Below are 15,581 nucleotides of genomic sequence, written 5' to 3' on the forward strand. Positions count from 1 at the left end.
GGAGCCGGCTAAATCCCCTTTGTCCACTAAAAATTCCCCAAAGCAAAAACCTGTTGTTACACAAGTCACGCATCTACCATAAACAAATTTTGGCCATCGTTATTTTCTTCTTGTTAAAGCATGACAGTGGCAGTGTGTACTGCAGATAAGAACTGCATGTTGCTTGTGAAGGCTTTTTGAAAGTGATGCCCTGCAGGCGACCTTAGCAGCTTAATTCTGCTAGCAGCCCGGTCGCTAACAAGCCACAGGGCGCAGATCTGTTTCATCTGAGCGCATTCGGATGAGATTTAGGCTTCACAGCCTTTAGACAAGGCCCATAAGCTGCTCCGAGCTAAACAAGCGCAAAAATCAATACAGAAGAAATCTCAGGGCAGCCAGCTTATTTATTTATTTATCTTTATTTTTTACTATGCAGAAAGTGCTGTGGGAGTTATTTCCTGTTCCACAGGTGATTAATAAACATGGAAAAAATAAAATATGACATCACATTTGCTGTTCTTTGGGCCATTCAAAAAATGGTTGGGTAACTCCCTCTATGAAGGTTACCAACACATCAACTTTATAACACATGCACTGCATAAAGTTTTTAAAAAGCACTACTTGAGTATCTACAAACAATTTATATCGTATTCAAAAGATAACATGATGCTTTATGAAGTAAATTACATTGTATTGACATAAAGGCCCTTATGTTAAAGTGGCAGACATTTGGTCAATTTATAACATTGTTAGGAAGCAGCATTTTTGAAGTAATGGAACTCAGAAGTGGTCTAGCTATGGACAATTGTATAATTCTACTTGAGTTACATGACTACAGACATTTTTGTCTCTCTATAGCCACACAAATCCCTTTAATAGAAATCATCAAAATAATAACACAATATCTATAATACCTCACAATACTTTTGCTATGGGTACTTTTTAAACTCAAGTAAAAATAAAGATAGATTTTTATTTTTACTCAAGTAATATTTTATTGAGACAACTTACTACTTTCACCGAACTGTAGGATTTTTGTTATCTGTCCACCTCTGGTATCTTCATATGGAAAAACATGGGTGAAAAAACACTTTAGTTTGATCCTTTATCAAACTGATATATTGTCGCTTTGGTGCAAAACATTCTATTTCCATTCCTCCTGATTGATACTGTTTTGCATAATTTAAAAACTCCAGTTACCCTTTGAACTATGCCAAAATTTCATGATGAATGGAACAGAAAAGTCTTAAAATTAAATGCTGTTATATTAACTTCAATTACAAGTTAATATATTTTTTTCTTTTTTTGGAGACACAAGGTTTTGTTCTGGCAGCGACAATATTCCTAATTAGAGCTCTGCCTGTTAAGTTCCAATTCTTGTGAATGATGCCTTGTTACAGTGTTGTAAATGTCCATCACAGTATAAAGACCTTTATGTCAATACAATTTTATTTATTTCATAAAGCATCTTATATCATCTTGTGAATATTGAAATAAGCTATTCATAAATACTGAAGTATACATGGTTTTTAAACACTATTTAGATCTTAAATCATGTTCCTATGAAGGTAGCCCACAAACAGCATTACAAACTGTTTTATGTAGATAAGGACTTTATCATTAAATTCGAATAGCTGCTGATTTTGAAAGCTTTTTAAGAATACAGTCTTAATACTTAGATTGGAAGATTACTCTCTGGCTAATTTGGTTCATTCTCTGAGCTTTTATTGTATGATTTCTCTGGCTAGCGATCTATACATTGATGAAAAATCAATGTTATGCCAAATCAATGTTTGCTATTACATCTCTGAACAAACACAGGAAAATATAATGAGTACAGTTATACAAAAATATTGCTCTACTAGCCACAAAGTAATCAGCAAGTAGTTGGCCAAAAAAGTTTTGTTCCCCCTGTCCATCTGTTTTATTTCACTTCCTTGGTTAAATCTTACAGGAAATTGTCTTACTGCTCATAATGTATTCTAACAGTTGTTATAATCTAAACATGTTTAATTTAGATAATGACACTGGGGTATAATGTTTGCCCCGAAAAGTACTTAAGAACATGTGGCATCATTATTTTTGAAAGTAAACAACAACAGCACAACATTCTTTATCTCCTTGCGGTTTTCTGACAATGATCTACTGGAAAAAAATTCCATTCATTTGCTATGTCATCAGAATGAAAAGGAAATTAACCATGGAGGCTTAATCCCACGCACTGCATACAAAATGGGCAAAGAGTAAACATCCGCTAATTGAAGCAGATGGAGACAAAGAGACGGGTCTTCTGCAGTGTGCACTCTGGCAAGCGAAAACTAGATCTTTGATTATGATTTGAGAGAGGAAATATACTTTTGAAAGTCAAAGCCTCCAGGGATGTTGCAGGTGGTGTGATCTCTAGAGTTAACGACCAGATCGTGTTTACTCAAAACAATAAGACTCAGCTACACGCCATTTATCCACTTTAAATACTGTTAAACCGACTGACTGATGAACATATGGAAGGAAAAGTCATTTTATCAAGTAAGATATACAACTATGCACTCACTGTTGGCTTTTAACGTTGTTCCTTATGTACAACTACCTTGTGTCTGCAATCAACGTCCATTTTATAAGGGCAAACTTCAAGTCCAAAAAACTTTTTAATTATGCCCTTTCCAAATTTGATGCCTGCAGCACCTTCCAAAAACGTTGGGACAGGAGAACGCTTACCACTGTGTTACATCACATTTCCTTTTAACAGCACTTAATAATCATTTGGGGACTGACAACACTGATGCAGTTTTAAAAGCAGAACATTTTGGCATTCTTCTATTGTACAGAAGTCTTCAACATATGCGGCCTTAATTGCTGCATTTTGTGCTTCACAACGCGTTGCAAGTTTTTAATGAGTGACTGGTCTGGACTGCAGACAGGCTAGTCTCTAATTACACAGTAATGCTGTTGTAAAATGTATAGAATGTGGCTTGGTGTTGTCATGTTGAAATAAGCATGGACGTCTCTGAAAAAGACAGCGTCTAAAAGGTAGCATATATTCCTCAGTATGGCATGCACCCATCCCCCGGGCCCCAGTATAGTCTTAACTTGTACTTGTGAATGCAGAGATGAATACTGTTTATTGATGATGGTTTGTCAAAGTATTCCCAAGCCCAGGTGGTGATATCCATCACAGTAGCATGCTGGCTTTTAATGCAGTGCCATCTGCGAGATCGAAAGTCACAGCTGTGGTTTTTGGCCTTGACCTTTACGCACAAAGATTTCTCCAGATTTCCATGAATCTTTTGATTACATTAACCACCATGGAGGGGGAAATACCCAAAATCTTTGCAAGCACTCATTGAGCAGTGTTGTCCTTAAACTGTTGTATTATTTGCTAATGCTTTTTTGGCAAAGTGGTGAGCTTTAACCCATCCCAGCTCAGGAAAGTCTAGGCCTCTCCTGGATTCTCCTTTTGTCACAGCTGCCAATAAGCAGACATTATTTGGATGGTGATCATTTTGAGCACTGCAGTGACATGGTAGGGGGATGTTAGTATGTGTTGCGCTTGTACAAGTGGATCAGACACAGCAGTGTTGCTGGAGTTTTTAAACATGGTGTCCAATTTGTGTCCACTATTAGACACACCTACCATGTTGTTCCACCTTGTAGATGTAAAGTTAGAGATGACAGCCCATCTGTTGCTGCACAGTTTGTGTTAGACTTCTGTTCCTCTATTCTTTCATCAATGGTCATTTTCTGACAACAGGATGCTGTTGGCTGGATATTTTTATTGGTGGACTATTCTCAGTCCAGTAGTGATACTGTTTTGTTTTTTTAAAACTCCAGCAACACTTCTGTGTGTGACCCACTCTGTGCAGCACACACACACTCTAACATGTCTCACTACCATGTCAATGTCACTGCAGCGCTGGAAATGATCTACCACTTAAATAATATCTACTCAATGGGAGTTCAGTGGGGCCCTGACAATTGATGAATGGCATAAAGGAAGACTAATAAATTATGCAGTGAAACAGATGGGCTACAACTTGTAATTGTAGAACCAAAAAAATGCACCTAGACTAGATTAAATGGACAATGGTATACTCACCATATATGCATGGACCTGTAAATTGTGTACCAAGAAACAAATGTGTTAAAGTTTCACATAAATCATTCTCTCCTTCATGCTCTGTAGGTGGGAAGTTATGAGTCGGGTATTCTACAGATGCGCTACCCGGTCTGGCCACGATATGGAACATACATGGAGCCGGTGTCTGACAACCGTCATCTGACAGTGGCCACACTTGAAGAGAGACCATTTGTGATCGTAGAGGCTGTGGACCCCATCACTGGCACCTGCCTCAGCAACACTGTGCCCTGTAGACGCCAGTCAAACAAAACTGAGACGTAAGTAACCTTGAACTGGTCCCTTAACCCCTTAGCCATTAACCTTTAGTTATTAATTCCTTTTGTGGTTTAATTTCATTAGGTTTTATTGCTGACAGCATCTGTGCTGCTTTGCAACTGTTATATTTTTAGGATAGTATAGTTCCTATGCTGGTAGATTCTGGATGTATTAAGAAGTTCCACTGCAGTTATTCAGTACTTAAGCAGTTTTTTTTACCAGGTACTTCTGTATTTCTATTTGAGTTTTTTTTTTTTTAAGAATATTTTTACTTCTACTTGATTTGCTGTTTGGCAGAAATAACATTACAATAATTAACTTCAAGTTTGGGCTTTTCTACCACCCTCTGCAAATAAGTACTATGAAAAGAACCTTGACAGATGTGAAATGTGTACAATGGTACAGTGGTTCGTGTCAGAAGAGGGCATTAATAAGATTACTAATACTAGTAATACTAGCAATACTAGTTACTCCCCATGTTTTGCCATACATGCATTTCCCCCCCCGAATATCATCAGATTTTCTCAATTATGAGGTTCTTAAAGAGCCAAAATACGAATATTGCTACATGCAAATTAACACTGCTACACACTGTACGGACATCATAATACGGGCAACCTCACCAAAATACGAAGCACAAACCTGTAACCAAACAGCAGTATCCAGACGCGTGCGGATTAACTGAGTAAAAAAGGTTATTATCGCTAAGCAGGCTCGTTGTCAATACACAGGCAGGGATCAAAACCAAAAAGCGGAGTGATGGTGATCATAACAACAGGCGAACAAAACCAAAGGGACAAGGCAAAAGACGTGGTCGAAAAACAGGCAGGCAAGTTCAAAAAACACAGATCAAAAGAGACAGGGCAACGGTACAAAAGGGACAGGCAAGAGGCAAATCAAAGAACGAAGCAAAGGTCGGATAATCATAAATATACAGATAGAAAGAAACGCTCAGTAAGTTCGCTGGGAAACAATACTTCGCACTGACTCTACCTACAGCCCGGGCTTAAATACTAAGCTAAACAGATCACATGATAAAAGGACAGGTGAAACAGGTTAATACTCAGGAGACTTTGATTGTTGACAGGTGCGTGAAACATTGTCCAAAGTTACGTGATCCTTGAGTGACTTGTGGGTATTGGAGTCTTTCTCTGACTCCGACTCGGCATGAAGTCTCTCTGTCACATGATCTCCCAGAGTATTCTGGGAAATGGAGTCCGACTCTCCCTGAGAGTTCGTTACATGCGTGACAAAACCAGCAAGCTTTGTTAGGTGTAAGTGTGGCAGTTAAGTGTATAACAGAGTTGAAGCAGAGTGATAGTCTTTTAATGTGAAGTCAATTAAATGCGTAGATGATTCAGCTTGCTTGTAGCAGGCATGTAGGAAAATTCATATTATTTTTTATCTAAATCACCTTGTAATTCAGTAGACCCAGTGGCATTAATGGAAACATGTATAGCACAAAAAATGTGTTGGATTGGAACATATTTGTTTACCACAGGGTGCAACAGAAGTGACTTTAGAAATCGCTGTTCAATTTTCCTCTATAGAGAAAAATGGCTTGGAGTTCTTTATTTGGGCATGTCACTGACTACAGAATTGACAGACAACTTCAGAGGTTTATTTGCCTACCAGCTGTGGGCCTCAGGAAAAACAGGCTGTAAACCACATAATGTAATAATAAGAGAAAGTGAATTGTGATGGGTAATTTTTAAAAGAAATCTATAGTAACACATTTTTTTAAAAAGAACAAATCGAAATTCTGAAACTCTGAACTTTCAAAATGCTTATCTTAATCTTAATGTGGTTGTACAGCTCCGTGTCAGCTTATAAAAATGCAAAAATAAATATTTAAGATAAGTTGGTTGATTACTTAACACAGCACTTTTAAGTTCTTAAGCATCCCAAAATATCTTAGAAAGAGTTAGTGATATCACTGGGCATGTTCTGCACTAGGAGGTTTTATCACTGACTGGGCTGCAGTGGTAAATAGTCCTGAGAGCAAGAGAGCATTGTCAATGTAACATGACCATAAAGGACAGGAATGGTCACTTGCTTATATATTCATTATCAACAACATAACCAGTTTCCATCTCTGTTCACATAGAATGTCACAGTAAAATGCTCATTTAGGACAGGCATCTTTGTTTTTTTCCTGGTTTTTGGCCTCTACGGTTGCAGCATATCCAGACATAGCTTCACTCTAATGGAGATTCACTAAAGATTCACTCTCAACTTCATCATGTCTATTATTAGCAGTCATGTTGGAAAGTGTATGGCCAGTTTAAAAGATGTTTATCGTTGACAACCTCTTGACTGGTGAAGATGTGTGAACCACAGCAAAGATAAAAGGAAAACATTAATCTAGAATGGCTGCATTAGTATTTTTAGTATTTTTAGGTGTTGTTGATGTGGAATGTAAAGCGTCTTACATACTCATCCTTTACAGCACAGCATGAGTGTGACAATGCAAAGGATCATTTTGAGAGTAGACTCTTTCTGCAGGCCCCATCATGGTCATTATGGAAACCGACATAGTGGAATGGAAACTGACTCTGATAATTTTAATTAATATTATTTTTTACATTAGATTAACTGGACACTGTTGGTTCTCTGAACTGTTGTCACTCTGCGTTGAGCTGCTAGCGAGCAATTGGAGGTAAAAGGGGAGGGGAGAGAACCCACTGCTATGAAAACAATTCACAGGCTCGCACACGGGTTTGCTGATGTAATGGATAGCAGAACATAAATTTTTTTTTTTACAAAATGTTTACGATTGTCACAACACAAATAACATGTGAACACAACAAAAACACATATAGATTTGACTTGTTCACGAATTTAATACATTCTATCATCATTTCAGAAAAAAAATGCGTAGTTCAACTGAGGGACTTCTAAAATAGGCAGAAATGATTAGAGCTGTAGATATTACAGCTAAGTAAGCTTACTGGATACAGGTTGGAACTAAACTCTGCAGGAAGGTAGCTCTCCAGGAACAGGGTTAGAGACCACTGGGCTAGGATATCTCACGTAAAGTGGATTAATTTTAGCAACGTACATGAAATGTACAAAGTGAGGCTGTATTATCTATGGAAATGTAACTATTGTATGTAGGATATGTGTAGGATATAGGCCCTTGAAGTGACTCGGGTGAGGACACTCTCAATCCTCAACATCTGCACAGGCTTCTATAGCTAAGTCCATAAGCTCTCCTCTGTGGCCTGTTGTGCGCTTTCCTAGTCTAGATAAGCAGAGGAGCAGAGCTGAGTGCCCTCATCTTGGAAGTCTGTAGTCTAAAGCAGAGATTTTCCTTATTCATGGTAACAGACTGAGGAACATTTGATATCTGCAACAATGTATGAGCGCGCAAGGGAGTTACAATCCTGTCAAAATCTACCATTTTATTATTATCAGTAATGTAAATGCTAGAATCATGAACATATTTTTATTTAACTGGCACTTCCACCAATTTTTAAAAATTTCTGAATTATTCAGTCCTTGAGAATGGAGGCAGAGTCATTCAGAGTGGTTTGACGTAAAATGAATAATTGTAGAGGAACTTATAGACTTAATTTCTGTATAGTGGTGCTGATAGAAACCGAGGGTTATCCTTGACTACAACACAAATACAGCCATTTTATTTTACAATCCAGAATCACCAGTGAACCTACACATGCCTCCTGAGTTTTTATATGTAATATTCAGTGGTGGACGGCTGTACTTGAGTTAAAGTTGAGATACCAAAGGTAAAATATTACTCCAGTAAAAGTAGAAGTCCTCCCTTTAGACCTCCACTTGAGTAAATGTACAAAAGCATTTGCCTTCAAATGTACTTAAGTATCAAAAGTGAAAGTACTAAAAGATTAATTATGGCTCTAATGTCCTATTACTATTTTTGCTTCATTAACTCATTTTAGGTGAAAATATTCTAGTCTCACTCTTGTGACACTAAAAAATATTTTAATAGAATGTCATTAATTAGTCTGACGCTGATGTCGATTAATATTATCAAAAGCACAAAACACTGAAGGCAAACAATTTCCATTAGGTAGAAGCAAGTGGCTATGAAATAACCTTTTGCGAACAAGCAAAGTTTCAGTTTAAGATTTAATTGCAACTTAGTTTAAATAAAAATTAGTTTAAATTTAAACAAGTTTAAATTTAATAAAACTTGCTTTAAACACAGGTTCACAAATGAGTTTTCCTTTACTATATTGCCTCTGTAGGTCTTTGTTCATAAACATAAACTAGCCAAAACAAATTTACTATTAAATGAAATAGTGTTTGTATAAATTCAGAAAAAAGACTCATGCCAGTTACAACTGCATATGTGTACATATTTTTATATTGTGGTCCATTTACACAAAGTTTGGTTAGAGTCAGGAGTTTCCTCCATCATTTATGTAGGAATAGACTCTCCCAAACTTTTATGCTGTTGCACTGTCATTGAACCGTATGTCTGCACGGGGTAGGTTGTCCAACAGGTCAAAACAAGCTCAAAACAAAGTGTGCACTGTACCCTGATTGGTGTTCTTGCATCATGCTTCTTTCGTTTTGACGTTACGTTTTTATGCACACATAAGCCAAAAGGAACAACAGATTTCGCATAATGTAGCAAAGTAAGATATTTGACTTTGAAATGTAGTGAAGTGAAAGTAAAAAGTCACCAAAAATGGAAATATTTCAGTAAAGTACGGATACACGAAAAAACTACTTACGTACAGTAACGAATTACATTTACTTCGTTACTATCCACCACTGGTAATATTGACAATGATAAAATAGTCATTCGTTGGGGTTGAAAACTTTATAATCGTATAACAAAGCTGTCATAAAACAATGTGTCAGATATCAGGCAGCACATATCCAACCATTTCATGTAGTAATCGTCTGTGAGGGAGCTTTCAGAGGCACTAAACTCTTCAGACGTCTGGTTCCTATCACCACCACTGTGAACATTGCTGACTTTGTAAGCTTCTCTACAACAGAGCATCTCACATCAAACCACTCTGAATGACTCTGTTTACGTCTCAACCATTAAATATGTGGAATTTTTGAAAAGTCAGTGGAGTTTCTTCTTAGGCTTAATTCTGGAATTTTAAAACATCAGCATATATCACATCTGTGTATCACCTTGTGCATACATGTAGGTTGCTACTGGCTGCTTGCAGCTGAAGGCTGAAATTGAGTGAAGAAGTCAAAAATGAATAAACTCACGATATTTTCTTGGGGCTGCAAACAAAACCCATGGAAGACAAGAATTAAAATGATATTAAGACTTAAAAAAAGAACAGTTCAACCAAAAATATGATGACAGCAGAAAAAGGCTAAGGAAAAGGAGCCACATGTTCAGGTGAGAATCACCAGGAGAGCCACAGCAAATCAAATATCTACCGATTTAGGAAATCCATGCTGAATTATGCTTCCAAAACATAGAGCACATTGCTAAACTGCAGCCAAGGTGTTGCACGCAAACCCTTTTATGGTAGCCTTTATGACGGGCACACACAACGACTAGTTCAGCAAGTTTAGTTTCACTTTGTTTTTTCCCCTTTCACCATAGAGTCATTTACAAAATAGGGGGGTTAGAGGGGCATGATTATTTTGTGGTCTTGCTTTGGCTAATCATGTGTAAGTTTTGGCATCAGCATCATGCCGTAACAGCCCCCAAATGTGCTAAGTCATTTAAACACAGTGCTCTTAAAATAGCCACACTACAGCTTATAGACACAAACGTAACCACACAAATTTATGTGGTTTGTTTAGGTGTGTGTGACTGGAGGGCTGTGTTCTCATTAAAGGAGTTCCACCAATTTCTCAAAATTTCTGCATAATTCAATAACTGAGATGGAAACAAAGTCATTTACAGTTTTTTCATGTGAAATGGTTAATTGTAGAGAAATTTACTGTCTCCAGGAACCAGAGATTGTAGCCAAATGTAGTCATTTTATTCACTTTCCAAAACAACCAGTGAACCTACATCTTTTTTGAGTTTTTATCAGTAACGTTATTAAATCAAAATACTGGTAAATCTGAAAAAAAAGCTTTTTTAGGGACTATTTTGCCTCGTTCTTTTAGCACAAACATATTTTAAATATATGTTTTAGGCCAAAACGTTATTGAAAAACTACCATCAAACAATGTCTTGGGCATCAGGCAGCGAATTCATAACTGTAATAACTTTCTGTGAGAGAGCGTTTAGAGGCATTGAATAATTGGTTCCTTTATGAATAATTCTGACTCAAAGATTCTCTGGAACTGAACATTTCACATCAAGTCACTCAGAATTACTTTGTTTATGCCTTAACCATCCAATTATGCGTATATTTTTAAAGAAATCTGTGGAAGTCTCACTTAAAACCTCTCACCTGTGGTATCAGTGTTTCCCTTAACCATCTTACACTAACGCCACTCTGCTGCCATTCCAGTTAGCTCAGGAGCTCTAGCCACCTGCTCAGGGCTGAGTGCTCTCTTAGGTACCTGCTGGCTCTGAGCTACAGAGAGAGATAAAACTTTACCCGTAGCACTCCTGCGCCGCCTGATGAGAGCAGGGTGATAATTAGCGCAGCTGATTAAAGTGGAGCCTCAGCCTTCAGTGAAAGCAAAAGAAAAGCCTCTGAGGGCTCTCAGTCTGCCTACAAACACATACAGACAAACGCACACATTGAGAAGATTGTGAGGCAATTAACTCTACAGAACAGTGGATCTCTCAGGGCTTTCTGCCAGGCCCAAATCACCGTATGTGTGGCCCCCTCCAGCTGCACGGTGACGAGTCTTGGAAGCAAAACCTCTCACACATTGTGTGCCGTCACATTAAGATGCCTTTAGAGCCAAAGTTAACCGTCATAGCTGAACTCTGCCAGGTGGTGTGATAGTGACAGGGGAGCAGCGTGTTTACAGAGTCAGAGGGCGTTGCTCATTTACGCCCAGCACTTCATTTGTTTTCTTTTGTTGTTTTCTTTTCCAATGACTAGGCCTCATGTGTTTGTATGTTTAATGCGACCCATTAGGCCCACTCCATGATACTACAGTTCATTAGTCTGGAGATGTGGGGGAGGTTACAAGGTGATGTGTCATTAGAGCACTTTGCTTTGCCTACACATCACTCTCACACTCTCTTCTGTCTCTCGAAATTCTGTTACACATTTTCTCTTCACTCCTTCCAAGGGATTTATTTGGATTATATAAAACCCGAAGATAATCATATAGTTTCGACTCCAGTAACTTTTTATAATTATGGGCTTTTTAAAAAGTCAGAGTAGCAGTAAATATTCGACTGTTAAGGTCGTTAAACACCGAACGTGATGAAAATTAATGATACAAAATCACAGAATAGTCAGACACTTCAGAACCAACACTATGTTGTTCAAAAGTGTGCTGCAAAACAAACAAAAAAACAAACAAACAAACAAAAAAATAACAAATAGACAATAATGTCTTTTCAAGTTACGAAGAAATTTTCTGCTCGTCACAAAAAAGTGCAAATATCAGTATCAGACAGGCTTACTTCCAAGGAGCATGGGAGGTTCCTCCGTCTCAGTCAGGAGATGAAAAATTGACATACTCTCAAACCCAGTTTCTTTTGGAGGCCCATACATGATAAAGCGCAGGGAAAACTAATCCTTTTGTCATGTCAAAAGTGTGTGAACTATAGCGAAAGCGCTAGCCCATCGTCAGGAGATTACAAGTTCAACCCCAAGCAAATATACAGCTATCCATGGCCAGGAGTCCTAGAGGCCTCAGTCTCTCTGCACCGCTCAATATGATGCTAGGAAATATGAACATCTGTTAACTGACATAACAGAAATGTCTGTTAGTGCTCTCCTCTAAACGTGTTGAGCTGTACAATGATGTATCATTAGTGGCTGTTTGCAGTGGCTTCACATGTCTCGGAGCATACTATAAGCATACACAATGCACATACAAGCATGTACGATGCAGAAAATCGAGCTTACGGTTGGGATATTGGACTAAACCGGGGTGAAAACTACCCATGTTGCTGGAGTTGTCACCATGCCGGCACCGGCAGTATTTGGCCAACTGAGCTCATGCTCACCAATATTTGCAAAAATGAAACAGGGTAAATAAAACAATGGCACATTTATGCCATCTTAAAAATCGAGTTTGATATGCAAGACAACATCGGTAACAATTTAATGTCTCCTCTCAAAGTAAATGACAGGACAACAAATGTTTACACAGTTGAACAGTAAACACTAGTCATGCTAGAGATTATGGCATTTATATGAAGTCTAGTTGATTTTATACTAAAAAAATAAAAAAAATAATTAAAATCTATCTATATAGTATTATAATGTGGTGATTTTAATTCAACTTATTTCCAGCATGTTGTAAAAATACTACAAAACTACAGAAAACCACAATAATTTAGATTCAAAATGTTCATCCTGTCCTATTCTCACAGGCCAGATCGTTAGAGTCTGCAGCATTCTGTCACTTAATCTGGTCAAAAACCGCCTGCTACATCAGGAAAGCCAGTTTAGCTGCCATGGAAAATATCCAACCACAGGCCACTGTTTAACGTTGATGATGATTTTCAGAATGAGGCTGCAACAAAAACAAACCTAAGAGAAACAAATGCGCAGGCAGAATTGCTGAGTTATCTTGCTTAAAAATGTAATACTATGAAGGTCACCATTTTTTTCCCATCAAGCCACTATATCACCCTGAAACAGTCAGCACACAACTGCTTGCAATCAAATGTTTCCCACTGGATTGATTAAACCTGCTGCATGCAAGTGAGTACACATGGATGCGTAGATGATCAGAACGCAACTGAAAATTGCAGCTTAAAGTGCAAAGGATTTCAGTCACTCCATCTTCATGTGGGCAGAGCGTCTGAGGCTAAGACTAATAACTGGCTCATCCTACTAATTTCTTTTCTCCATTCTTCACTAATGGATACACACATAAACACACACACACACACACACACACACACACACACACACACACACACACACACACACACTTACCTCATGCTCTCTTGATTATCTGCTACCTGTTTTGGTTTCCTGCTGCTGTAATCTATGATGGCCAATTAACCTGCAGCACCAGGGTAAAACCTGTCTTCCAGCATCCACACACTGAACTGCACTGTTGGCTCACTGCAGGCAAGGTCAAATTAACGCTGAAAGAATTTAGGGTATATGAGCATGGTGACAGAGATTCCTCACATGTTGCATGTGTGCCATAAAAGCACACAGTGGACAGCACCCCCAAACTGAGCAGAGTGTAGTAAACCAAGCAGTATGGTATTAACTCCGTAATAAAGGCATATGTTCAAAAGGATTAAGTTGCATGATGGAATAACTCATGCTACTCATTTCATTTGAGTTCTGTTGGCCCCTTTTTGCTAGCGCAGTGCTGAGAACCGTTTGGTCTCACTGCTGCAGCTCCATAATCCTGTTACTGCGAAATGGGAGGGCATTTTACTCACCAAGTCCCAGTAATCCATACGATAAAGCTTTAGAATTGATTCTTATCCCACTGCAGCTCTCACTATCTTTAAGGCAAAGCTCAGGCTGCTCACTTGTTTTTAATCTGTTAAAGTAAACTGCCTAAAATATGTGTCTGCATGTTTTTCTTTTTGATGATCGAGAGCATTTGTTCTTTGTCAAGCATTTTGCTAATGGCATATAGCAAGAGCTATAGTTAAAACAGTGAGTGTTAACTAAACTAAAATATAACTAAAAAAAAGATAAAGTAAATAGTAAAAAGAATAAAGTGATGGTTTTATGAAAATGCAAATGTTTTTCCCAACGTAGTATCCCAAATGTTGTCGGTGAGGCAAGAAATGCTTTGCTTCTTTAGTTTTGAACTGAGGCTACGGAGCTGGTGCAGCTAACAAGTAATAAAAACTTATACCCCCTCAATTAGCACTGTGCAAACTGAAAGCCTAAATTGTCACATACTTGCCTCAAAATCTTAAATAGTCAGCCTTGTCAACCTAGTTCACTTGTCAGCCACCTTGAAGTCAGAATTTTGTCAAATTTTTTACCCAATTTTCTCCCCAATTTAAGTCCAGCACCCTAGTTAGGGCTTGCCCTGCCACACAATGCTACAGACACCAGTGTTAGCTAGCATCGCATTAAGTGATGGTAAAGAAGGGAGGGCCATCCAGGGAGCCAGAGAAAGCAGGTCAATTATACTCTCTTAGACTCCTGGCCATGGATGGCTGTGTCATTGTCAAGAATTGAACTAATGGTCTCCTGACAATAGGTGAACGCTTACACCGGGCATTAAACTGTGTTCCTGGACACATCTCTACAGAGATTAGCAATTTCCCCTCTTCTAACAATTTGAAATCAATTCATGAAGGCCTTGCTTAATACCAGATGAGCTGATTCAGGTGTGTTTAATTTGGCAGAATGCTTAAGTTTGCATAGTTGAGGCCCATAAGGAACTCCCAGGAGTTTGACACACAGGGCTTAGATGACTATACCACTCGGGACATATTTTGTCTATACTTTTATAGACAGCATTAGGTCATACTATGCGTGAAACCACATAAGTTAGTCTATACAAGATTAGTTAAACAGTAGCTCCAGTACAAAACTAAAGCAACAAACTTCAGACACCAGACATTCCTTAACTGATCAACTAACTGTAGTCTAAGGGGGAAATAATGTAAATTTGACTTTTTTGCTTTAAAGGGGTGAATAAACCGGCCAAACACCAACAAATACAAACAGACATTAGTGTGACAAACTTGTTTAATTGTTTAAGAGAGTCTAGGATGTTCTCTCCTTATGAACTCTAATTCTGCAAGATTGTCAGTTCTTTTACAGACATGGTAAAGACAACTGCAATGCGTACGTTATTGAGCTAACTTGTGATGCCTCTGTGGTGGGGAAAGCATGGGTAGAATTTGCACTACATCAGCTTTTATCCAGCATGAGTTAGCCCTCCATCAGCCAGTGCAGTAATCCAGAGTTGCTCTCCTGCCTTTGTTTGCTGGTGATTAATTTGCGTCGGATTTGTTTTGGCCAGGCCCGGCTGTCCTTCCATCTGTTGTAGCTGTGACATAACACGAGGACCTGCCGCGACAGCCCGGTACCCACCCGCCCACTGCTGACGTCACCCATCCTCTCTCGCTCTGCCACTGTCCCTCCATCTCGGTTTCTTTCCGCTTGCTTCTTCTTCCTCTTTCCCCTCCTCTACGCTACTGACTGGGTTTCTGGCACTG

The 15,581-nt window shown here is 38.5% G+C and overlaps 1 protein-coding gene across 1 annotated transcript in view; it reads left to right on the plus strand.

Annotated features, from left to right (window-relative positions):
- Positions 1-15,581, plus strand: part of grin2ca (glutamate receptor, ionotropic, N-methyl D-aspartate 2Ca) — a 99,922-nt gene that overhangs the window by 63,566 nt on the left and 20,775 nt on the right. Inside the window, exon 5 of the mRNA XM_036590305.1 lies at positions 4,160-4,371. Coding sequence (XP_036446198.1) covers positions 4,160-4,371 — 212 coding nt within the window. The remainder of the gene's footprint in view (positions 1-4,159; positions 4,372-15,581) is intronic.

Source organism: Colossoma macropomum, unplaced genomic scaffold, assembly GCF_904425465.1.
Source record: "Colossoma macropomum unplaced genomic scaffold, Colossoma_macropomum, whole genome shotgun sequence".
NCBI lineage: Eukaryota > Metazoa > Chordata > Actinopteri > Characiformes > Serrasalmidae > Colossoma > Colossoma macropomum.